We start from the raw sequence: 25,365 nt of genomic DNA on the forward strand, positions 1-25,365 counted from the left end.
ACTACCTGAGGGGAGGTTGTGGCCAGGAGGAGGTTGCTCTCTTCTCTCAGGTGGCCAGCACCAGAGCAAGAGGACACAGCCTCAGGCTGTGCCAGGGGAGATTTAGGCTGGAGGTGAGGAGAAAGTTCTTCCCTGAGAGAGTCATTGGACACTGGAATGGGCTGCCCGGGGAGGTGGTGGAGTCGCCGTCCCTGGGGCTGTTCGAGGCAAGGTTGGACGTGGCACTTGGTGCCATGGTCTGGCCTTGAGCTCTGTGGTAAAGGGTTGGACTTGATGATCTGTGAGGTCTCTTCCAACCTTGGTGACACTGTGATACTGTGAAACCCTTATTGTTTGCTCATCTGACTTACTCCAGGACCCTGGCACAACAGGAGGAGAGGACCCTGGCACAACAGGAGGAGAGGACCTTGGCACAACAGGGTTTAAGCTGCCTGGCAGGATTTATGCCCTACCAGGACAGTGTTATAGGAACGCAGAGTAACGAGCAACACTTGTATTAGTTATGGGTAATAAGTTGCATTTCTGCAGAAAGAAAAAGAAGAGCCACTTAATAAAGAGGATAACTTTTAATAGGCAGTAACATTCTTTTTCTTGACACACTGTGGTAATTTCTAAACAAATATATATATATGGCAAGATTTTAATGATTTCTTTCTAGCTTCCTTTCACTATGACACAATATGCTACAAGTACTATGTTTTTTTAACAGCTTGATTGCTTTTTGTCATAGGACACTTCAGCAATCAGGAATCTGAATGGCTGCTGATGCCAACTAGTATATCTGAGATGTCCTGACCTTTCCAGAAGTAGGCATCCAAGACTCCTCTGCTCCTGAGCAACCCAGAATCAACTATGTAAGTTCAGCTGCAGCATAGAGAGCACAGTTGTTAGCTCCTCTCTTTTACAGAGCTTCATCCAAAGTTTCTCTTGGTGCCACTGAGATGGAAGATTCTTTAACCCATCAATGTAGAAATTAGAGCAACAGTCAAGCACAAAGAGAGCAACACTTCAGTTTCATGTATAAACAGTTACTCACAAATCTGCTCCATCTCTCACCATACTGCTAGGTTAGCTTTATCCTTTCAGAAAGGGAAACTGGAGAAAGAGGTTCCTCAAAAGCATTGTGTCAATAGGTATGAAAACTTAGGTCATTGTCCTGGCTCTTGGTTCACACCACCATTCTCTCCACTCACCAGCAGAACAGCTCTGGCATGCTACCAGGGTCAGTGGACTGAGACTGAGCAGGTGCTCACAGTAATACAATTTTCCAACATTTGCAGTTCTGGAAAAGTAGGATACATGCAGGTAGAAGCACTACTTGATATTTTTGAGTTGCCAGCTCTGTATAAATTAAGAGAGTCTATAATTAGCACTCGAAACACTCTTTAAACTTCCAGAACAACCCACAGGATTCCCATGCATTGCTTGGAATGGAGGGAAGAATGCTCATCTGCAAAACTGCTTCTCCTGCTGATCCCTGCTGTTTGCCCCAGGCTACGCAGGAGACGTTTATAGCACACATAATGCAATTAGCCAAGGAACAGGTGAAAATAAACTATGTTGCCTGCTACATTACAAGGCTCATATTCAGTAATTTACAGAACTTCAAAGAGCCTCAGTGTGCAAGATATGTGCCTCCTTTCACAGAATAAACCACACACGTCAGCCTTTCACCCAGGCATCCCATCCTGTAAACATTTGTGAAGAGCAAGGTGTGTGCTACAGTGAGGAGCCTCATGGAAGGCACTGAATCAGTTTTCAAAGTGGCAGTTTGCCCAGGACTGTTTCAAGAGTCAGGCCCCTGCTTGTGTTTTGCTACATACAATTAAAAGAACCCTATCTACCATAAGTTCACCAAAGTGTGTTAACATATTCCTCCCTGTATGTGCAGAAAACATTCTTAGTAACCACTATTCTAACATCACCTGGTTGTTTTTTTGGCATTCTCTTCAACCTTATCAGAAGTGTTCTTGCTTTTGCTATATGTGAAGATAATAAATTCATGTGATATACCAGTTATTAAGCCATCAAAAAAATTACATGTCATTCCAGAAGGGACAGGAAACACTTGAGGTTTAGAAGTCACCAGCTGATCATTAACACAAGTGTCCTGCCTATTTAAGAAGCTTCAGCTGCTCCACGTTTCCTGTGAAACCAACTTTGGTGGGATGCTCTTGCGTATTGTGATGTAAAAAGCTGCTCCCCATCTGAAATGACAACAGTGTCTCAAGGTTATTACTGCAGGTAAAGTTGTTCAGGAACAAAAGAGTAAGCTGAAATGAACAACAGGGTAAATCTAACGTGGGATAGGTGATAAGGAGTAAATCTGTTGTCCAGGACATCATCCTGAATCTACACAAAGAGAACCACCTCTGTGTTTTCAGAAGTGTAGCCAAAATTGCTTTAAATCAAGGGATAAATAAGGTTATTTTGTCCTTAGTGTTAGCTCAGGAAAGCTCAGTTTGTACATCCTGGCAGAAATGAGAATAGGCCAAAGCCATCAAAGATGTTTTGCAAAAGAGTCTCCCCCCACATTTCTGCTGATCAGATCCCTCTTAGTGGAGAGCAGTGGGACCTGTTCTAGAGGGGCTTCATCCTACAATGAGGGTGGAAGTTTGGACTCCATTTCCCCACAGATGAGAGAGGCAGCTCTGTGGGAAGTGGAAATAGTCATGCTTGAGAAAGCTTCATATATGAAGGAAAATGCAGCACCTGCATCACAAACAGTGGGTTTCAGAGGTGCTCTGGTGGCCTCTTCCCTCTCATGCATAAAAATACTGCCCAACACCTGCTAGTTTTCAAGTTAGTCACCAAGGAGTTCAAGCTATAATAAACCACCCTGATGAAAGTTCTTGCTTTTACATGGTGTGGAACAAACTCAGATTTTTCATAAAGCTAAAGGGAGCAAAACACTTCTGGGTACCAAGTTCCCTTTTTTTTTCTTTCCTGGGCAACAGCCTTTAAATGTTTCTTACTTACACAAACACAAAGCAAATTCACCTAGAGACTTACAAGCAAGAAATGCTGAACACTTAAAAGCCAAACACTAGAATCACAGGGTGGTTTAGGTTGGAAGGGACCTCAAAGATGAGCCAGTTGACCTCAAAGATGAGCCAGTTGACCTCAAAGATGATCCAGTTCCAACGCCCTGCAATAGGCAGGGACACCTCCCACTACAACAGGTCGCTCAAGACCTCATCTAACCTGGCCTTGAACACCCCTAAAGATATACCTCTTCAAGGTGGCAGCTTATTCAGCCCCTCACTGTGCCTGGGACTCTGATCATGGTTGTGTTCTCAAGCTGAGCATTGTTTAAGCCATCACTCCTCAAGGCTGCTGCCAACCAAAGTCATGGCTGCTTTTGTTTGGCGTTTTGAACCCTCTTGTTTAGTTACATGAGCACAATACTGACACTAACGAGCATTACTGAAACTAGCAAATGCTAATGGTAGAGGACATGAGCAATAAACTCACTTTTTTATTGCTGAGTTGTGAAGATTTGTCGAGTTTTATTCTTCCCCTGAGATGAGTGCTCTCCTAAGAAACAGAAAACGTATGTGCATCAGTTAAACATTCAAGGGCAGGAGGACAAATGAGTCTAGCAGGAGCACATCACCAAGCACTGTACAAACTAGTCAGTCTCCTTGGCAGATTTACTTAACCAGCACAAAAACGTCCACACCATAGTCTTTTGCTGCTCCCTCTGGGCTTTTATAGCTTATCCCCTCTATGATTTGCTCTCAGATGCTGGGCTACTACCGAAAAGTATTTCCAAGGCAGTTCTCAAGAGGTTAGAAAAGGCAGAAGACATTCATTAATGTGTAACTATGATTTGAACATTACATTATAATAATAAGAAAAAAAAAAACCCAACCCAAACCAACAAACCCCAAACCCAAAAACCCCACAGCCAACCAACTATAAAATCAATTCTGGCTGAAATTACTGACAGCAGCTCCAAAGAGGGAAAAGGAATGTTTAACAACTTCAGTCAGGGATAACAGACAGCTCTTGCTCCTCCTTCCCCAGAGAAGCAGAGCTGCTGCCAGCAGTTACAGGCAAACAAACAAGCTTTCAGATGAAGGCATTTTTACAGCTGTCCTATTTCCAAATGCATGTCCCAGGACAGCAGTAGAGTTGCTTTGTGTCAGAGCTTCGTACACGGCGATGAACAGGGAATGGCATTGTTGGACTGGACAGAGCCAGGAAATGAGGGTAGGAAAGCTCAGGTGCCTCCAGGAAACTGACTTCTGCCTCTCTGCTCACCTGCAGGAGACAGTTTAGTGCCTGACACAAGAAGGTGAACTAGTAGAAGTGAACATGCTTTTCACCTACCAAAACCCCTAGATCTCTTGTTGAAGTGCTTCATTTCTTTCTACCAGGATCTTGTGCTTTCCTTGTCTTAAATATATATATATATATATTACTATGAATTATTGAAAGAGTTGCTGAATGCTTTAACACCATCAGAACTTACTTAGTAACATCTGATGATGAGTGTGAAATGTTATCCAAAATGGAACACTTGGGAAGGGAACAGCATTGCAGCACTCGGTTATTGAAGGGTTTTCAGTGTTTGCCACTGAACCCCATCAGGTACCAAGCATTCTACTCCTATCCAAAAGGCTGCATGACATTCTAGAGCCCATTTTGCTGCCAAGAAAAGCTGATGAAACTACTGATGAGTCCTTTCTGTTTTCTTCAGGAGTGCAGCTCTTTAATTTGCTAAGTATCAAAATGCCTAACCAGTCAATTTGTTATCATCCTAATTTGTATTACAGGTTGCTCTCTTCTCTCAGGTGGCCAGCACCAGAACGAGAGGACACAGCCTCAAGCTGTGCCAGGGGAGATTTAGGCTGGAGGTGAGGAGAAAGTTCTTCACTGAGAGAGTCATTGGACACTGGAATGGGCTGCCCGGGGAGGTGGTGGAGTCGCCGTCCCTGGGGCACTTCAAGGCAAGGTTGGACGTGGCACTTGGTGCCATGGTCTGGCCTTGAGCTCTGTGGTAAAGGGTTGGACTTGATGATCTGTGAGGTCTCTTCCATCCTTGATGATACTGTGTGATATGATACATAGCCTAGGGTTGAAAACTATAATACAAATTAGGATGATAACAAATTGACTGGTTAGGCATTTTGATACTTAACAAATTAAAGAGCTGCACTCCTGAAGAAAACAGAAAGGACTCATCAGTAGTTTCATCAGCTTTTCTTGGCAGCAAAATGGGCTCTAGAATGTCATGCAGCCTTTTGGATAGGAGTGGAATGCTTGGTACCTGATGAGGTTCAATGGCAAACACTGAAAACCTTTCAATAACCAAGTGCTGCAATGCTGTTCCCTTCCCAAGTGTTCCATTTTGGAAAACATTTCACACTCATCATCAGATGTTACTAAGTAAGAGCTTCTAAAGTTCTGATGGTGTTAAAGCATTCAGCAACTCTTTCAATAATTCATAGTAATATATATATATATATATTTAAGACAAGGAAAGCACAAGATCCTGGTAGAAAGAAATGTAGCACTTCAACAAGAGATCTAGGGTTTTTGGTAGGTGAAAAGCTTTAGTTGGATGAAAATCTTGCTTTGAAAAGCTAAAGTGAAGCAGCTCAAATATTATGTGCTTGTACATTAATAAAAGAAGGAGATTTTCAAGAACTCTCATTGATATTAACTTATCTTTATTTCTTCCTTTGTTATTTCTTCCTTCTGCATGTTTTTGCTTGCCTTGTTCAATATTCAGAGAAGGTTTAATAGGGTGTGAAAGAGAGAAAGTGTTTGAAAACAAAGGTGTAGGAGAAATTAATTCAGAAATGTATTACCATGGAGAAGTTAATATAGGATATAGTTGTAATAAGCATCAATACTGTTAGCACTTCCACTCTCAGATGCTTGCTACGCTAGAAATGGGGCAGGCTTGCACACAAGACAGATGCTTTGCACAACAGGAAAACAAAATATCTAAGGAGAGGCTCTGGAGCCAGTGTAGCTCCCTGGATAATTTCCCATTGATGTCAGGAGGCTTTGGGTCAGAGTATGGCATGGGTGAGGCAGTGCTGGCTGCAGGTGCCAGCTGTGGTGGTACCTTCTGACAGCGGTGGTCAGGACAGGGGTAGGGAATTTGCCTTGTTGTAGTGCTGAGACCACAGCCCACAGACATGTGCCCTGTCTTGATTTCTTGGTGCTACGTACATAATCCCTGGAATCAATGAACTGCCACAAACTATTGCTGGGGTCAATGTCTCCTCCTTATACCAGTGATTGTCTGACAAGGGCTTGATGCAGGCAGAAATGCTTTGCATTGTGTTGCCACTGGGCTCCTGAGAGGACAGGAGCCTGCAAGAAATTTGAAACAAACCCAAGTTACCTCTGCTTCACTGGTCAGGCCACACCTTGAGTCCTGTGCCCAGTTCTGGGCCCCTCAATTCAAGAGAGGTTGAGATACTGGAACGTGTCCAGAGAAGGACGACAAAGCTGGTGAGAGGCTTGGAACACCAACCCTGTGAGGAGAGGCTGAGGGAGCTGGGGGTGTGCAGCCTGCAGAAGAGGAGGCTCAGGGGTGACCTCATTGCTGTCTACAACTACCTGAAAGGAGGCTGTAGGCAGGTGGGGGTTGGTCTCTTCTGCCAGGCAATCAGCAATAGAACAAGGGGACACAGTTTCAAGTGGTGCCAGGGGAGGTCTAGGCTGGATGTTAGGAGGAAGTTCTTTCCAGAGAGTGTGATTGGCATTGGAATGGGCTGCCCAGGGAGGTGGTGGAGTCACAATCCCTGGAGGTGTTGAAGACAAGACTGGATGAGGCACTTAGTGCCATGGTTTAGTTGACTGGATAGGGGTGGGTGACAGGGTGGACTGGCTGATCTTGGAGGCCTCTTCCAACCTGCTTGATTGCATGATGCTATGACTGCAGATATTTGCATGATAGGATCTATAATCATTAATGCCAACTAATGGTTCAGGGCTGATGAATGATTATATACCAGAGAAGAAATGGTCACCCAGATGCTCCGTGTTCAAAGCTAACAAGGGTAACATGTTATTTTAGATACATGGCTGTAGTATGCCTTAGAATCATAGAATCAACCAGGTTGGAAGAGACCTCCAAGATCATCCAGTCCAACCTAGCACCCAGCCCTAACCAATCAACCAGACCATGGCACTAAGTGCCTCATCCAGGCTTTTCTTGAAGACCCCCAGAGACAGTGCCTCCACCACCTCCCTGGGCAGCCCATTCCAATGCCAATCACTCTCTCTGTGAAGAACTTCTTCCCAATATCCAGCCTATACATACCCTAGCACAACTTGAGACTGTGTCCTCTTGTTCTATTGCTGGTTGCCTGGGAGAAGAGGACACTCCCCACCTGGCTACAACCTTCCTTCAGGTAGTTGTAGACAGTAATAAGATCACCCCTGAGCCTCCTCTTCTCCAGGCTGCACACCCCCAGCTCCCTGAGCCTCTCCTCATAGGATTTGTGCTCCAGGCCCCTCACCAGCTTTGTTGCCCTTCTCTGGACATGTTCCAGCACCTCAACATCTTTCTTGAATTGAGGGGCCCAGAACTGGACACAGTTGAGACTGCACAGAGAGGTGCCTAGGACATTTTTGGGAGTCTAATGGCTCAGCAGTTTGATGTTGTGCTGAATATCCAGCTGCAACATGAAGAGCAGATTATGAGGAACATTCAGGTTTGTGGTGAGTGGAGAAGACATTGTTACTGATCTCAAAATATCCTTAACTGACAGAAACAAGTTCCAAGCCTTAAAAAAATACCAACCCAAACCCAAAACAACAGACTCACAACAAAACAAATCCAGAGACAACAAACTCACAAAACTCCACCAAAATAACCTCAAGCCCCCCCAAAAAAACCCAACCCCAAACCATTGCCCACAAACCATCACCCAATCAAACCAGTGGATTGGACTTAAATGAAGAAAACAAATCCTTGTGTTTTGCTAGAATGAATACTTTGAACAACTGAAGAAATGATTTAACACCAGACTGTGTACTGATGAAGAACATTTGCAGCACTCAACCAGTCTAGATAGATTATGTGCCTGCTTTGGAGGCTGTTGTTGAGTGACAAAGGCTGTAGCTATGGCAAATATACCCATGAGAGCAAAACTGCTGGACAACACCAGTGGAAAATCAGCCTTTTTTGATTCTGGGCTATGCTTTTAGGGGAGGGTGGCATGCAGGCTCTGGTGTTCTATGCCAGGAGATGCAAGGCATCAACACTTGCTACAACTACCTGAAAGGATGTTGTAACTAGGTGAGGGTTGGTTTCTTCTCCCAGGCAACCATCGACAGACCAAGAGGACACAGCCTCAAGCTATGCCAGGGCAGGTTTAGGCTGGATGTTAGGAGGAAGTTCTTCACAGAAAGAGTAATTGGCATTGGAATGGGCTGCCTGGGGAGGCAGTGGAGTCACCATCCCTGGAGGTGTTTAGAAGGAGGATGAATAAGGCACTTAGTGCCATGGTTTAGTTAATTAGAAGGTGTTAGGAGATAGGTTGGACTTGATGATCTCGAAGGTCTTTTCCAACCTGGTTAATTCTGTGAAGACAGACTTGAACCATCAGCCTCTGGCTACAGAGCATCTTGCATAAAGATATCAGTCACTCCAATTTGATAGGTACTATGGCAATTATTTTCTGATACTAGGTTTTGCATGTGTGTCTACTTTGATAAGTAAGTGAGAGCTGCAGAAGGGAGGTGAAGGGAACTGGAAGTATTTGGTGCAGCTAACAAAGCACTGTCAGCTGCAAGTGCAACCCGACCTCTGTTACCTGTGGTCCTGCCTTGTGACACCTCTCCTGAGGGAGGAGGAGTTGTGGGCTCAGATAGGTTGGCAGAGGGCAGTGAGAAGCCAACCTCACATAAATCACGCACTGCTACAAGAACTGAAAGAAACGATGCACAGTTTGAGAGAGAGGCCTCGGGCAGAACATTAGGAAAACGAAATCAGATTGACATGGAAATTTTAGCTGACATGCAAACTCTTCCATTTAACCTTTTGTTCTCCCTCTCATCCTCCCTTGTTGCACCTGTTTGTTGATTTTTGCTGAAATGGGACTATAAACACAAGGACATAGGCACCGAGAAGTCTCTAAACATCATTGCTACATAATACACACAGATCTGGAGTTAAACCATCAACCTTGTTGCTGCAGCAGACTGCAGATGCCATGGGGGACAAGACAAATGCATGGGGAAAATAGCTGCTGAGAACTACGGAGCACCAAAGATAAAACCTCTGATACAGGACACCTCCAAGCCACAGACTGCTGGAAGGCTACAGCTGAGAAGCCATTGCTGGACTCTTTCTCTGTTTGTTGTTCTTTCCTTTGCATTTCATGTTAGCCACCCTTAGTGACAGGATTTGGGGCTACACAATTGCAGGATCTAAACAGGTGCAGCCGGCTCAGACTGTAGCTCCTTCTTAGCCTCAGTATTAAAAAATAGGGTGCTCTAGCAACAACCACAACACAGCAGTGATCTTTCATGCACACAGCTTCCTACCTGGTACCCCTCAAACACTTCTGCTGGAGCCCAGACTGCTGATTCCCCAGGTAGATTAGCAGTCCAGCAACCCAATACGCACTGTGCGTGTGTCCTCCTCTAAAAGACGGTCATGCTTAGAAAGGATGAGGATAAGGAAGACATAACAGGACAAAAATTGTATTCATAACTACTGATCCCTCAACATACTTTTTTTAAGTGCATGGGAGGGAGACTGAGTACACAGATGCTGAGGGCTCTGCAAATACAAATGTTCAGCCAGGCAAGCAATAGCACTTCAGTGGGAACACAAAGGTTTCCTTCCCAATTAAAATTTCACTGCTGCTGTATTGGATTTGATTTTCCATTCTCACAAATACACCTCTTTCTGACCACGAACGTTGCATCCCTGATGCCAGCATGTGTGAATAAGTAATGGGCACATAACCAGCTCGAGTTACAGACTGTATAAAAACAGGTCTGAAACTCAAACAAGCATTTCTTTGCCTCGCCTTTGTAGAAGGCTTAGGTATTAATCTCACTGTTGTTCCCTCCCCCCCTCCACACCTCATTTTGGTTCAGAACCCGAATGTATATTTTCTCAGAACACACATCCACTGCAGAACACGATGATATAAAAGGGAGTTAACAGCTCACATCACTATGAGCACAGAAAGCCTTTGACATGGGCAAAGCCCTCTTTGGTGTTGTTAGAAAAGCTGGAAGAAAAGAGGTTATAAAAAACCCCCAATCTTTGACATGAAAAACAGGTTGTACTGCATCACAGATTACAGTCTCTGTAAGAAAAAAAAAAATGGCTTGTGCTGTTATTTCACTGAAGTGTCTGCTGCTGAGGAATTGCTCCTAAGGGGCAATCTCTTTTGGAGTAAAGAATTAAACCAAGTTTTTCATAAAGCATGGTTGCAGAAACCTATTTTTTTAATGAAACTACCTCTGAAGACACAAGAATCTAAATGCCTGTTTTTACCATGCTGAGCTAAAAGAAAGAGAAGTGTCTTACAGATGATGAAGAACAGTACTGAGCAGTGCCCAGTTCCTGCGTGCACTGGCTAGTTTTGGTGGGGGCCAGTGGGTTCAGCACATATTACATTGCTCCCCTGCCATGTACTTCCAGCCATGCCACTGCAAACTGCTCCTTGCCTGGTCAGCAGGGCAGAAGGATGCATACAATTCAGCACAGCAGAGAAAGCAGGTAAGGAAGCGTTCAGCTGGAGGATAGGAAGGGAATTGCTGCTTCACAGCCAACAAAGGATGGAAGATGGGTCCCCCAACCTAGGAACCCCCCCAAAATCTGCAGGCTGGAAAGTCAGACATTGCTCCACAAATTCACAGCCAACAAAGGATGGAAGATGGGTCCCCCAACCTAGGAACCCCTCCAAAATCTGCAGGCTGGAAAGTCAGACATTGCTCCACAAATTCACAGCCAACAAAGGATGGAAGATGGGTCCCCCAACCTAGGAACCCCTCCAAAATCTGCAGGCTGGAAAGTCAGACATTGCTCCACAAATGAAAACAACACACCTGATCCTCAGCAGTCAGTGACTGCAAGAAACTGCTCAAAAACCCCATGCAAATTTACACAGCTCACAAACTGCATTAGCAATACAGAGGGAATTCAATGTTTTTGACTACACTTTTGCCTCAGATTCTCAGCTGGAAGTGTGTGCAACCAGATCTTTGTGGTGGGAGAGAACACAAACAGGATTCAGCCATGAGCTGCAGCAGTCTAAGAAAGTTTATTCTTCAGTTTTTGGGAAGAAAGAAAACAACTTCAGGTCATTAAACAATACAAGGTTAAAACAGAGTATCAGAAAATGAGAAAGAGAAGGGTAGGGATCCAAGTGCTTGAATTATCTCTGTGCTGTGAGGGGACCCTTTTCAATGAAGTAGCTTCAACATTTTCTACCTGTAGAGAAAAAAATACACTGAAAGTACAACTTATAACAAGAAAAAGGAATAATCAGTAGCATATCCTCAGACGAGGAGAAAAACCCTCTCTTACCACTTCTAAGCATGAGGCATGTCAGCAGACTGCTCTTTGCTGACCTTCATTGCTTATCTTGCAAGTGAGAGGAGGAGGGATGAGAATTTCAGTGTCAGAGTGCTTCACCTAGAGACTTGGCTTCTTCACCTGCTTCTAGAGACATCCATCTAAATCCTAGACAAAATGAGAGAGAGATTTAAACTACTAAAGCGTGTTGAGAACCCCCCACAGCTTGCTATATAAAAATGCCCCCTGGCAGGGGTAAATTTCCCTGGGCTAGGTCCCTACTGTGAAGCAACACCCCAAAATTTCTTACCTCCTTGACTGCCACAATCCATGCTCAGATGTGGTTATTGTAGTAGAATCCAAGGATGAATAATCCTCTGCCCCAGCTCCAGGTTTGTTCCACTGCACCACAGCTGCACCTGTGGCTTGATGTGTGGTGCAGAACAGGCAAACAGTGTCGGCATTCAGAGTTGGATGGAAAGCATTGATGGGAGATACTGTCAGGCAGACACATGATTTCAACAGACCACAGGATTTTCCAGGTGCCAACCCTAGCACCACAGTGGGCTGTCTCATCAGGAAGGTTGGGGGAGGGACTGCTTACATGGCTTTGTAATGGCAGGATGAGGGGTAATGGGCTTAAACTGGAAGAAGGGAGGTTTAAACTAGATGTTAGGAAGAAGTTCTTTACAGTGAGGGTGGTGAGTCCTGATTGATTCTATGATTCTATTCTGTGGCACAGCAGGACTCAAATGGATTATCCAGAGAGGTTTTGGATGTCTTCTCTGTGGAGATGTTCAAGGCCAGGTTGGATGGTGCCTTGAGTAACCTGGACTAGTTGAATCATAGAATCATAGAATCAACCAGATTGGAAGAGACCTCCAAGATCATCCAGTCCAACCTATCACCCAGCCCTAACCAATCAACTAGACCATGGCACTAAGTGCCTCAGCCAGGCTTTTCTTGAAGAGCCCCAGGGACGGTGCCTCCACCACCTCCCTGGGCAGCCCATTCCAATGCCAATCACTCTCTCTGTGAAGAACTTCTTCCTAACATCCAGCCTATACCTACCCTGGCACAACTTGAGACTGTGTCCCCTTGTTCTGTTGCTGGTTGCCTGGGAGAAGAGGCCACCCCCCACCTGGCTACAATGCCCCTTCAGAGGCATCCTTGGCTGTGGCAGGGAGGTTGGATTAGATGATTTTATAATGACAGGATGAGGAGTAATGAGTTGAAACTGGAAGAGGGGAGATTTAAACTAGATACTAGGAAGAACTTTACAGTGAGGGTGGTGAGACATTGGAACAGGTTGATCAAGGAGGTTGTGGATGCTCCCTCCCTGGAGGTGGTCAAGGACAGGTTGGATGAGGCCTTGAGGGATCTGTTAAAGTGGGAGGTGTACTTGCCTATGGCAGGGGACTGAAACTGAATGATCCTGGAGATCCCTTCCAACTGAAACCATTCTATGATTCTATCAGGTGCTGAACTTCATCTACACCCCAGTAACTGAGGCAGGTTTTTGTGCATGAGTTAGAGTAAATTTTTTCCCTCCCCACTTAGTTCTGGGATGATTTTGGCACTGGGTCACTACCTATGTCACAGCCACCAACCTCTGATGTCGAAGGCTAGGAATCCTCACAGCCTTTACAAAGGGAAGTCTGGAAATTCAGGAAGTTCAGAGGAACGAGACAGGCATCTTACAAGTGCCTGAAGTTATTTGGTCCAGGTAACCTACCCCACGAAATCCCACAAGTCTTCGAGGTGGGTAGCTCATCTTGTGTGAGGGATGCATCTAAGAAACGTTGTTAAAATCTACATCCAGTTGAAGCAGCAGATAGTAGCTCCAAGATTATTATTCCTGCTAACCAGCAGCAGCTTTGGTAGCAAGGTGAAGCCATATGGGGAATGTTGAGCATCAATTCTCTAGCCTACCAAACCGGGGGGCCACCAGGCCCCCCGGCCTTTTGATCCCCTCCACCACTCACCCAGTGCACACCAGGGGCACTCACCGGTGATGCCAGGAGGAGGATCCCTCTGCCCAGTTGGGCAAGCTTGGGGCTTCTGCCTTTCCTGGGGCTGATTATAAAGGGGAGTGGGCAGGCAGGGCAAAGTGGATACACCTGGGGTGGGAGGAGACTAGCAGAGCCCAGGTGCTCTGGGTTTGGGGGGAAACAAGGGGAAAATGCAGTGTGGGCAAATAGAGTGGAAACGGGGAGGTGGTGCTGAAAGAAGGGAGATGGAGAGGAAAAGGATGGAGAGGAAATGAGAAAGAAGGGGGAAAGAACAGATGGAGAGGAAAGGAGGAAGATGGGGGAGAAGTGGGATTAAAAAAGCCCTAAATCTGAACTGGGGGGGGGGGGGGGGGGGGTTGGGGGTTGGGAAAGCTGATCCTGCTCTGGCAGGGGGCTTGGACTAGATGATCTTTTAAGGTCCCTTCCAGCCCCTAACATCCTGTGATTCCTACTTCCTCCATTCACACTATTTCATCCTGCATTGCTACCTGAGAGCAGCTGTAGATGTTTTCTGATCCCGTTCTTCGGTGTGATTACAGCATTTCACCTGTCACTGCTTGGTATCTCCTCAAATATCCATTTGTCTGGTACATTTCCCCAGCTTTGTTTGACTAGCAATGGGTGAGTTTTCACTTTTGCCTGCAGTGGGTGTCTCGGGAAGTCCTAACACAGGCATGTACTGGGGGTCTTTCTCCAGCCACCTCCTATTTCAAATTTTGTGGCTCAAAATTTGAGCCACAGCAGCTTTAACATTTAATATCCTACCAGTAAAGTCACAGAATTAACCAGGTTGGAAAAGACCTCAAGGATCATCGAGTCCAACCTATCACCCAACTCTTCTAATTAAGTAAACCAAGGCACTAAGTGCCTCATTCAGGCTCATTTTAAACACCTCCAGGGATGGTGATTCCACCACCTCCCTAGGCAGTCCATTCCAATGCCAATCACTCTTTTTGTGAAGAACTTCTTTCTAACATCCAGCCTAAACCTGCCCTGGCATAGCTTGAGGCTGTGTCCTCTTGTTCTGTCTCTGGTTGTCTGGGAGAAGAGACCAACCCCTGCCTAGCTACAAGCGCCTTTCAGGTAGTTCATAGAATCATAGAATCAACCAGGTTGGAAGAGACCTCCAAGATCATCCAGTCCAACCTAGCACCCAGCCCTATCCAGTCAACTAGACCATGGCACTAAGTGCCTCATCCAGTCCTTTCTTGAAGACCCCCAGGGACGGTGCCTCCACCACCTCCCCGGGCAGCCCATTCCAATGCCAATCACTCTCTGCCAACAACTTCCTCCTAACATCCAGCCTAGACCTACCCTGGCACAACTTGAGACTGTGTCCCCTTGTTCTATTGCTGGTTGCCTGGGAGAAGAGGCCACCTCCCACCTGGCTACAATGCCCCTTCAGGTAGTTGTAGACAGTAATAAGATCACCCCTGAGCCTCCTCTTCTCCAAGCTGAACAACTCCAGCTCCCTCAGCTGCTCCTCGTAGGGCTTGTATCCCTGCAGGCTGAGTGAGTCATATCCAACCCTATCACCTCAGAAGAGTGCACAGTTGTTAGAAAACATGGCCTGATGAATCATCTGATGCTTAGGTGCCAAGATTACACCTAGCAACTCTGAAATACTGTGTTGCCTGCACATTACTATGAGATTTTATAGTGAATATTGAACTGGTGGGTTGATACTATAAAGGCCCTTCATACATTTAACCTGGTCTAGAGTGGGTACTCCAGGCAAGGGTCACAAAACTGCCAAGCCTTTACTCAGGTATTGGTATTTCTATCAAGCACGTAGATCTGTATGCTGATACATGCTGGTTTTACTCCAGTTTCTATTCCTCTGCCTTTCTGTTACTGAGGGATATCAATCCCTCAGCATCACGGGAAGGAGAAGGCTCCAAAGAGACCTTACTGTGGCCTTCCAGTATCTGAAGGGGACCTGTGAGAAAGCTGGGGAGGGACTTCTTAGGGTGTCAGGTAGTGATAGCACTAGGGGGAATGGATCCAGTTGAGAGGAGGGGAGATTCAGATTGGATGTTAAGGAGAGGTTCTTCACCACAAGGGTGGTGAGACACTGGAGCAGGTTGCCCAGCAAGGTGGTGGAAGCCTCATCCCTAGAAGTCTTTAAGGCCAGGCTGGATGTGGGTCTGAGCAACCTTATCTAGTATGAGGTGCCCTTGCCTGTGGCAGGGAGGTTGGAGCTAGATGATCCTTGAGGTCCCTTCCAGCTCTGACAATTCTGTGATTCTATGATTTTTCATGAGCCTTAAAATGTCATCAACACCTTTGCTAGTTTTCAGTGGAATTAACAAGAACCCTTGCTGAAAGAGTTAGGTGTATTTTCAGGACAAGCAATACTCTAGCATCGTGGATGACTTGGTGCCATGGTCTAGCCTTGAGCTCTGTGGTAAAGGGTTGGACTTGATGATCTGTGAGGTCTCTTCCAACCCTGATGATACTATGATACTATGATTGATGTTGCAGTCAACCAAACCTTTCCATTTTGTACTATTGGGAAACTAATCTACCAGTACCAAGGCAACCTTGCACTTCTGTAGGCTATATTGAATCCCAAACAAGAAATACTTCTGCAGGTAGAGTTTTCTAGAGTTCTGTGTTGTACAAACCCATTTATTTTCCCTTTGAAGAGCCACCCTAAATTTCCCTATACAGTTGTGCTAGTTTGAAGCTAGTTAAGGTATTTTGGTGAGAAGAATTAGATGATAAGCTGTGAAAAGGAAACAAAGGTGAATGTCCACTTCACTCATAGGCTTGCTGAGATGCATAAAAGTAAGAACACAAACATAGATAACAGAGGTGCTCTCTAGGCTATGGGGCTGCATGAACTTCTCTCACTAACCTAACTTGCTGCCTGACTAATCCATCTGCTTCCTAAAGCCCCCTGACTGACCCTCCAAACTCACCTTGAATGTAAGGCAAAATCTGGGGTAAGGTAGAGAGGTGGAAAGAAGGTGGAAGGGTGGTTGGGAGCCCCTCCTGGGGATTCTGGTTTCTGGGAGGGCTGTTGTGTTTCTGTATTACCTTTTTAACTTACATATTTCTGTAAATAGCTGTAGAGATTGTAAATGTCTGCTTGTACAATGTGCTAAGCTGTAAATGGAGCTTCATTCTGCAATTTCCAGATCAACTGAGTCTACTCTGGGTGATTTTCTTCAGTGTGGGGGGACGAGGAACTCCCAAACCATCCCAGGAGTCAACACGAAATGGTTGCAATAAGTCCTGCATATGCATATTAGTGTGAAACTTTGGGAGTGATCCTGAGCATTTTTATCCAAGCTGAGTTATCCCAGAAAACACAACTACAGGCACTTATCTTCCATCAGATGTTGCAGTTCCCTGGCAAACATGCATGAAAAGTTTGGGGTGTTCAGCTTTGTCTGCCTGGTTGTTCACATTACATGAATTCTCTACCATTTGTGCCTCAGAGCTCATAGCCACCAACGGCTCCTCTTTCTGGGAAGAGTTTTAAAATATGAGAATATTAAAGCCCAGTTTTCTTACTGTTCCTGCTGCTGCTGCTGCATTAAAACCATTACTCATCCTTCTTTGGATACTGGAACGCATCCAGATGAAGGCAATGAAGCTGGTGAGGGGCCTGGAGCACAGCCCTGTGAGGAGAGGCTGAGGGAGCTGGGGGTGTGCAGCCTGCAGAAGAGGAGGCTCAGGGCAGACCTCATTGTTGTCTACAGCTACCTGAAGGGAGGCTGTAGCCAGATGGGGGTTGGTCTCTTCTGCCAGGCAACCAGCAACAGAACAAGGGGACACAGTCTCAAGTTGTGCCAGGAGGTCTAGGCTGGATGCTAGGAGGAAGTTGTTGGCAGAGAGAGTGATTGGCATTGGAATGGGCTGCCCAGGGAGGTGGTGGAGTTGCCATCCCTGGAGGTGTTGAAGCAAAGCCTGGATGAGGCACTTAGTGCCATGGTCTAGTTGCTTGGCTAGGGCTGGGTGCTAGGTTGGACTGGCTGATCTTGGAGGCCTCTTCCAACCTGGTTGATTCTATGATTCTACTTTAGTCCAAGCTTTACTGAACGCTGTTCTTTTTCCTGTGTTCTTTGACTTTAATTGTAGGCAGTTGAAATAATATTCTTGATTAGAAGTAATCCAGCTATGCTTCTGAAAAAGGAGTCATTCTTCTTTTTTCTTTCTTTCAGTTTACACTCAGAACCTCATTTTAGAAATCCTAAAATAGGATCCTTCAGTCATCAACAGATTTCCAGAGGTCAGCTCATTCCAGTTCAAGATACATGTCCAAGGTGGGTATGATAAATAACTCTCTGGACACATACATCTCTTTCAACTATGTGCAGCCAGCTTAGGTTTTAGACAGAGAAAATAAGGCAAGATTCAACTCACCAAAACCTTTGATCAAGACACATCAGAGGCAACAGAGACAGGGTTTTTCTAGGTTGCCTCCTTCAGCAATTTGTAGGTCATATCCTTACCTGCTTTGTATATATGCCTTATTTTAAACATGATTATTTAGCAACAAAATCTTCTGTTTTGAATTAAAAAGCAAAAATAAAAATAAATCTGGATTTATACTTACAATAAAACTTCATTTGAATGTGGGTCAAAGCAGAACTTTGTGTTTATGCTTTTAGCACAGGCAGCTGAGCAGCCCATTGATAGTTGAAAGGATGATGTGGGTCCATCTCTAAAGATAAGGCTGCTCTGAAGAACATTCTACCTTTGTTCAAAATCTTCAAAGAATCATGAAGAATCATAGAATCAACCAGGTTGGAAGAGACCTCCAAGATCATCCAGGCCAACCTAGCACCCAGCCCTAGCCAGTCAACCAGACCATGGCACCAAGTGCCTCATCCAGGCTTTTCTTCAACACCTCCAGGGACGGTGACTCCACTACCTCCCTGGGCAGCCCATTCCAATGCCAATCACTCTCTCTGCCCACAACTTCCTCTTAACATCCAGCCTAGACCTGCCCTGGCACAACTTGAGACTGTGTCCCCTTGTTCTGCTGCTGGGAGAAGAGGCCAACTCCCAAAACTGAACACAGTACTCGAGCTGTGGCCTCACCAGAGCAGAGTACAAGGAGACAATCACCTCCCTACTCCTACTGGACACAACATTTCTAACACAAGCCAGGATGCCAATGGCTTTCTTTGCCACCTGGGCACACTGCTTGCTCATATTGAGTTGTTTGTCTATTACAACCCTCAGGTCCCTTTCTGCCAGGCATCTTTCCAGCCACACTGTCACAAGCTTGAAACGTTGCTTGGGGTTGTTGTGGCCCAAGTGCAAGACCTGGCGTTTGGCCTTACTGAAGCTCATGAACTCAACAGAAAATGGCAGCTAGCTTAAATATGAATCATATTAATGGGAAGAGGGCAAGATCTATGAGGTCTCTTCCAACCTTGGTGATACTGTGATACTGTGATCTGGTCTTCTAAGCCATCATGACTCATATCTTACAATGCATACATCATACTTCAGTGAAAAAGAGTATCAAACGTGCTCTGGATGGAAGAAACTTGGATGCTTGGTCAACCAGTAGCTGACTGGCAGGCACCAGACCTCATCTTGTGAAAAAAGCATTGAGCCTGAGTCTCTTCTCATATCCCTGCTGCAAAATACATATAATTCTGCTCCTGCTGAGGTGATTTTGTTGTTGAAATCAGTATGGGGGTAGAATCAATCCAAAAAAGTGTATAAAATCCAGTTTCTGGCTTCATTTGACTTTCAAAGATACCAGTTTAGGAAGGACACTGAGATGCTTGAGCATGTCCAGAGAAGGGCTATGAGGCTGGTGAGAGGCCTTGAGCACAGCCCTACGAGGAGAGGCTGAGGGAGCTGGGATTGGTTAGCCTGGAGAAGAGGAGGCTCAGGGGTGACCTTATTGCTGTCTACAACTATCTGAGGGGAGGTTGTGGCCAGGAGGAGGTTGCTCTCTTCTCTCAGGTGGCCAGCACCAGAACAAGAGGACACAGCCTCAGGCTGTGCCAGGGGAAATTTAGGCTGGAGGTGAGGAGAAAGTTCTTCACTGAGAGAGTCATTGGACACTGGAATGGGCTGCCCGGGGAGGTGGTGGAGTCGCCGTCCCTGGAGCTGTTCAAGGCAGGATTGGACGTGGCACTTGGTGCCATGGTCTGGCCTTGAGCTCTGTGCTAAAGGGTTGGACCTGATGATCTGTGAGGTCTCTTCCAACCCTGATGATACTGTGATACTGTGAAAAGCCTTTAAAAAAAGGCCTTTCTTTCCCCTTTTATTTTTTGGCATCTAAAAATGCATAAAGTTAGAGGCTGTTTTGCTTGGAGGACTTCTGCAGTTTAGGTGAGAGTAAAGGTGGGACCACATGGCTGAGGAAACAGACCACAGTGGATGAAGGGAGGATGTTTCATCATCAGGAGCTTTACCATGACAGGTTTCTCTTTTTTGGGGCTACTCTTTTTCTTGCATTAGCTATGACTGCATCCACCTCTTTGCTTATATTGATGAGATTTTGCTTTCTGATATGCAGGTCATCTATAAGCTCTCTTCCTTCAGGTTTTGCTTTCTGATATGCAGGTCATCTATAAGCTCTCTTCCTCAAGGTTTTATTGCCACATATTTTGTAAGGAACTGGATCGGTGAAGCACGGGAAGGGGAATTCACAATGAGAGTAGGATTTTGAGTGCAAAGGGTGGCTGGGTTATAGGGCTGCCAACAGTGCCAACACCAGCTCCAGCACAGCCCTGTTTACATGCAACAGTGACTCACAAACCTTTTGGTCCCTGGCATATTACCAGTCCTCAAACCTTCCTGTGTAGCCAGATCTAGCTGATAAAGATCATGATCACAGTTACTCCTGGAGGTACCTGCTTGAGTTTCACTTACCATCAATGATTTCAAAAAGCAATTTTGCATGAGTCACTCATATCACACACAAATCAGCTGCACTGCAGCTCTACAGGCTTCCAGCCTGGGATTTGCACTGGAGAGGAATTGTTTGCAGTGACTTTGACCTGGCAGGAGTTGAAAATGGTTTTGGTATCGGAAATGACATCCTAAAACTGCTCTTCTCTGGGCTCAGAGAGGGAGGCAGATGTACACACAGGGGAAATACTCACCTGTCTCAGGAGAAGTTGTCTTCACAGAAAGAAGTTTGACTCCTTCTTTATCTGACTGGGTCCTGTTGAAGTCAGAAGACATTTAAGCAGTCAGCATGCATATTGGTCAGCAAAACAGATCTGGAGTAGGCAGCACCTAAGCCATTCTGCACTGTCAGGCTTTGAAAAGGGCTTTGCCCGAGATCAGATGTAAGTCTTAGGGTGGAAATCACCATATACCAATATCTCTGAAAGCATCTTTCTCTTGGAATATTTAATCACGTTGCAGGACTCTGGGTTTGATTTAGTGCTTGGCAGAAGTACATCTAGAGGAAAGGAAGGAGGAATCTGTTTTTTCCTCTGTCAACACAAGGCTTTAGGCATGTTGAACTGCAAGAAGGACCACTTCAGATGTCTGGGGAGTCAGGGCTAGCAAGAAAATCAGCAGCCTAAACATTGCTTTTGGTCATAAAAACCAGAGAGGCCACAGCTGTACTCAGTGGCCTCTACTACATCATCTTCTAATGGATCTTCCTCAGTGTCACTCTCCCCAAACTCCTTATGCCAATACTGTTTTAGCTGAACCTAAATGGAATAGTGGAGAGAACATAGGACAGGGGAACATGAAATAATGGGGGACAAGAGGAAAAGGAAGTGAAAAATAACCTAGAATTATTATTATTATTATTATTATTATTATTATTATTATTATTATTAATAATAAAGAACTCAAGCAAAAAAAGTGGGAGGTGGAAGAAAAAAAAATCATTGAGGCAAAAATGGATTAAAAGAGGATAAAAGTCTGGGCCAGTAGTCCCCATTTCACAACATAAGCTGTTCATTTGTTTCTAAAGGGTTCCCTGCAAAACACTTCTGAGCCGTTGCATTGCTGTCCCTGCTGGAACAGCTGCTTGCAGCTGCATGCAGGTGGCGTACGGTAACTGCAAGCGCATCATCGCTTTTCAACAGGGTATGTCTCTTCGGGGTGGCAGCCACTTACTATGTTTAAACAGGGAAAGATCAAAGAAACCTCATGCATAATCTGCTGCATTGGCAAGCGCCCCATGATAGAGCTCAAAGCAATGAAAAGACAGGATTCAACCTACTGTTCAGTGCCGTTCTCTTGTCTCTCTGGAAGAAGAAACAAAGTTAATATCATTTTAGCTGCTGGAACTCACCGAGGTAAATATTCAGACAGAGCCATTGCAGTCACTAGCAGAAGGCTTAGATGTGATTTTGCAGCAATGCATTAAGTGCATTAACACAAATAATCAGCTTGAGTGGTAACTGCTACTTCTTCTGGTTCCTCCTCTCAAAAGCTAACCAACTCATCTCTGAAAGTGAGCTAATATTGCTGGAACCAAGAAGGATATGTGACTTGCCCAGGAACACAGCAGAAGCATGTTTCCCCCTGCACTTTCCAATTCCCTGGGTAGCTGGCACAGAGGAAAGCAGCGTGCAACAGTTCTCGAGCACATAAGCACTGAGCTAAAAGGCACAGGGGTGAGGGGAGCGAGGGAACAAGCTGCCAGGCTGCACGCTCCGGGGAGTTTAACCTGGCAAGACATCTGAGAGCAGAGCCTGTCATCTTAGTTGGTGAGGAATAGGCTTCTGCCCAGAATGAATCATAGACCAAATGTATTTTGTTCTTATGTGCAAGCGTGGGCAGATGGATGGGGCCAGAAGGTTACATTGGAGACCTGAAGCCAGTTCTAGCCCCATGGCACTGGACTCTCTGTCCACAGGGGAAGTGCACTGGATAGACCTCAGCAGTACCACAGATACCTGCTCTTGCTTCCAAGTGAATTTGTTAGTACCATGTCTGCTGACATTTGTGCATGGGGGAGGCTGGTGAGGAAATACTCTTCACCTCTTGTCTTTATCTCTTGACTTTGAATATTCAGTAATTTCTTAAGCAATGATCACACCTTCCTCTGTGTGTTTGGGTCTGGTTTTCCACATCACTGGCTAAATTGGTTGCAAGACACTGTTTGCCTGGGTCTGCAGCTTCAAAACCCTAGTGTGATTTTATATTTCCAAGGCCCAGTGATTTCACAGTCGAAGCTCTGCACAATTCTAACCTTTGCCAGCTCAAAAGGGAGAGAAAAAACACAGCCCGGGTTCAGATCTGAATTTTCACTTTCAGGAGGATTCTACTTGCCTGTGGCCCACTTGGGCAACTGTTGGAAACGTTTGGCAAATGGAATTTAATGGAATGATACCCCATTAGCTTCAATATTTCATGGACAGCAGTGAAGCAGCTCCTGGCCTTCGCTGCTCTGCCAAAATGCTGTTTGCTCAGGGATTTTGTTCCCATGTACTGTAACTGGGAAAATCTACCTATCTGCAATGTGCATGCATATATCTATCTTTCCCATAAGAAAGAAGTGACCTTTTTTGTTGCCTGTGTCTGAAGAGAGAGAAAACAAACAGTGATTTTGTTAAACAGTATCTCCAAACATAGCTTTCACTGTCCTTTCTCTGGTTTCAACCTGATTGACTGCTTGTGTTAGGCACAGACATTTGTTTTTTCTTTGGAGCTGCAAAAGCACGAACACAGATCTTTGCTGCAAAAAAACCTGAGACGTTTTAGCTCTCTCTGTTCCCCCTACTGATTTTGAAAATGGAGTTTTACTTTCCCACTTTAGGCAAAGCACTTTGAAACACAAGCAGCTTTCCTATCAGGCTACTGCAACGTCTATGGTTTAGGGCAAGCTAAAAAGACCATGGAGATCTTTTAATAATAAAAAGCACACTGATCTTCTCCCTCCCCCCCCAAAAAAAAAACAAACCACAGAAAGTAAACCAAATACCTGGAGCTTTCTTCTGGCACATTTTATACAAAGCCACCAGTGAGAAGACAGAGAGGGTAATGACTATCAAGGTGATGACAACTGGCAAGATAATGCCTGCAAAAGAGGGAGAACATAATTTCACCTGCTGCCCCTGGCTCTGTGTGCAGGAACTGGCATGTGCCTACAGCTCCACTTTGCCAAACATTACCAGTTTCTCTGAAGTGAGGTAACCTGCTGCTTCTGTCATCCCTCTCACATCTTAGTCCTTGCCTGACACTTGTGCTGCCCTGCAGAGCTGATTTTGCCCCTTATTAGATAGGAGAGTGAGGGTTTAGCACCTGCCCTACTTGGGCTGCCATAATCTCAATCAAGACAGTCACAATTCACCCCCAGAGCTGATTGCCCCCAAAAGTTTTATGCCTGAAACAGTCATGGTTCAGGCATAGGTTTTTAATACATGCAATTTATTTTTTCCTCCTTTTTTTTTTTTTTAAATAAGATTCATCTGAAATTCACTGACTGAAGAGATGATTTCTCTTTTAATGTTGCACAGCCGTAAAGACACCAAGGAGTTACATAATTCAGCAACCTTCCCCACAGTGCTTGCAGCCAGGGATAGAAATCACAAGCTCTCCTTTTTAAATGAGGGCATTTCTTTCCTTTTATTATTTCCCCACCATCTGCTATTTCCTGACAGGTGTTTCCCAGCCAAGAAGCAGGAAAAGCAAAGGATTATGTAACGAAGAGAAGCTTTGCCAGGGAAACATACATCTTCATCCCATATATATATATATATATATATCTATATATATCTCAGAGTATCACAGTATTATCAAGGTTGGAAGAGACCTCATAGATCATCAAGTCCAACCCTTTACCACAGAGCTCAAGGCTAGACCATAGCACCAAGTGCCATGCCCAACCTTGCCTTGAACAGCTCCAGGGGTGTTGACTCCACCACCTCCCCAGGCAGCCCATTCCAGTGTCCAATGACTCTCTCAGTATATATATATATATATATATATACACACATAGATTATTTACTTATTCATTTTAAAAGTGATCAACCACATTCACATTTAACAGGGGGTGTCTTGCCTGCTGGCCTAAGCCTTATATCAGTGGATGCTATGGCTGTATTCCTGCTGCTTTCCACAGCATCAGCCATCATGCCTGCCTGGTGTTTAGAAACAGCATCTTTGCTGCCTCTTGATGCAGTTAATGTTTAGTATTCATGTAGATGTGTGTGTGTGCATCTATGGAACTGGAGGGATAACCCAAAGACAAGTTTACAGTGGAAAAAAGCCATCAAACTTCTTTTGCTAAGCCAGTAGTTTGGGTAGGAAGTAGCAGACCTGCAGCAATACTCTCACTTGAGAGATGCATAATATTACAAGAAAGGATTAAGAAAGATGAAGCTTGCAAATATCAAATGCTTTAAGAAGCTGCAGAAGGCTGCCTGCTAGTCCTTCTCTCCCACGGGGCTATGAACAATTGTGCTAGTCTGAGCCTAGCTGGGACGTTTTGGTGAGAAGAATTAGATTATAGGCTGTGAAAAGGAAACAGTGGTGATGTCTACTTCACTCATAGGCTTGCTGAAGATGTATAAGAACAAGAACACAAATATATATAAGGGAGTTGCTCCTGGGCTCTGAGGCTGCATGAACTTCTCTCTCTAACCTAACTTGCTGCCTGACTAATCCACCTGCTTCCTAACCCCCCTGGCCGACCCTCCAAACTCACCTTGAACATAAGGCAAAATCTGGGATAAGGTAGAGGGGTGGAAAGAAGGTGGATGGGTGGTTGGGAGCCCCTCCTGGGGAATCTGGTTCCTGGGAGGGCTGCTGTGTTTCTGTATTAGTTTTTAACTTGTCTACAGCTGTATGTATTGTAAACACCTGCTTGTCTATTGTGCTAAGCTGTAAGTATAAAGCTTCACTCAATTTCCAGATCGTCTGAGCCTAGTCTGGGTGATTTTCTTATGT

The 25,365-nt window shown here is 45.2% G+C and overlaps 1 protein-coding gene across 8 annotated transcripts in view; it reads right to left on the minus strand.

Moving 5' to 3' along the window:
• Positions 1 to 547: 547 nt before the first annotated feature.
• EMCN (endomucin) overlaps positions 548 to 25,365 on the minus strand; it is a 78,269-nt gene continuing 53,451 nt past the window's right edge. For 4 of the 8 annotated variants that reach the window (XM_064148391.1, XM_064148392.1, XM_064148395.1 and 1 more), the window contains 6 exons: positions 23,399 to 23,494; positions 21,692 to 21,716; positions 20,607 to 20,668; positions 11,820 to 12,006; positions 11,522 to 11,677; positions 11,237 to 11,425 (listed from right to left, as the gene is read on the minus strand). In XM_064148391.1, coding sequence (XP_064004461.1) covers positions 11,671 to 11,677; positions 11,820 to 12,006; positions 20,607 to 20,668; positions 21,692 to 21,716; positions 23,399 to 23,494 — 377 coding nt within the window. In that variant the 3' untranslated portion in view covers positions 11,237 to 11,425; positions 11,522 to 11,670. Of the gene's footprint in view, positions 2,208 to 3,474; positions 3,538 to 8,786; positions 8,901 to 11,236; positions 11,445 to 11,521; positions 11,678 to 11,819; positions 12,007 to 20,606; positions 20,669 to 21,691; positions 21,717 to 23,398; positions 23,495 to 25,365 lie in introns of those variants that run through there. The other 4 variants (XM_064148393.1, XM_064148396.1, XM_064148390.1 and 1 more) reach the window with 4 other exon arrangements.

Source organism: Pogoniulus pusillus, chromosome 9 (assembly GCF_015220805.1).
Source record: "Pogoniulus pusillus isolate bPogPus1 chromosome 9, bPogPus1.pri, whole genome shotgun sequence".
Lineage (NCBI taxonomy): Eukaryota > Metazoa > Chordata > Aves > Piciformes > Lybiidae > Pogoniulus > Pogoniulus pusillus.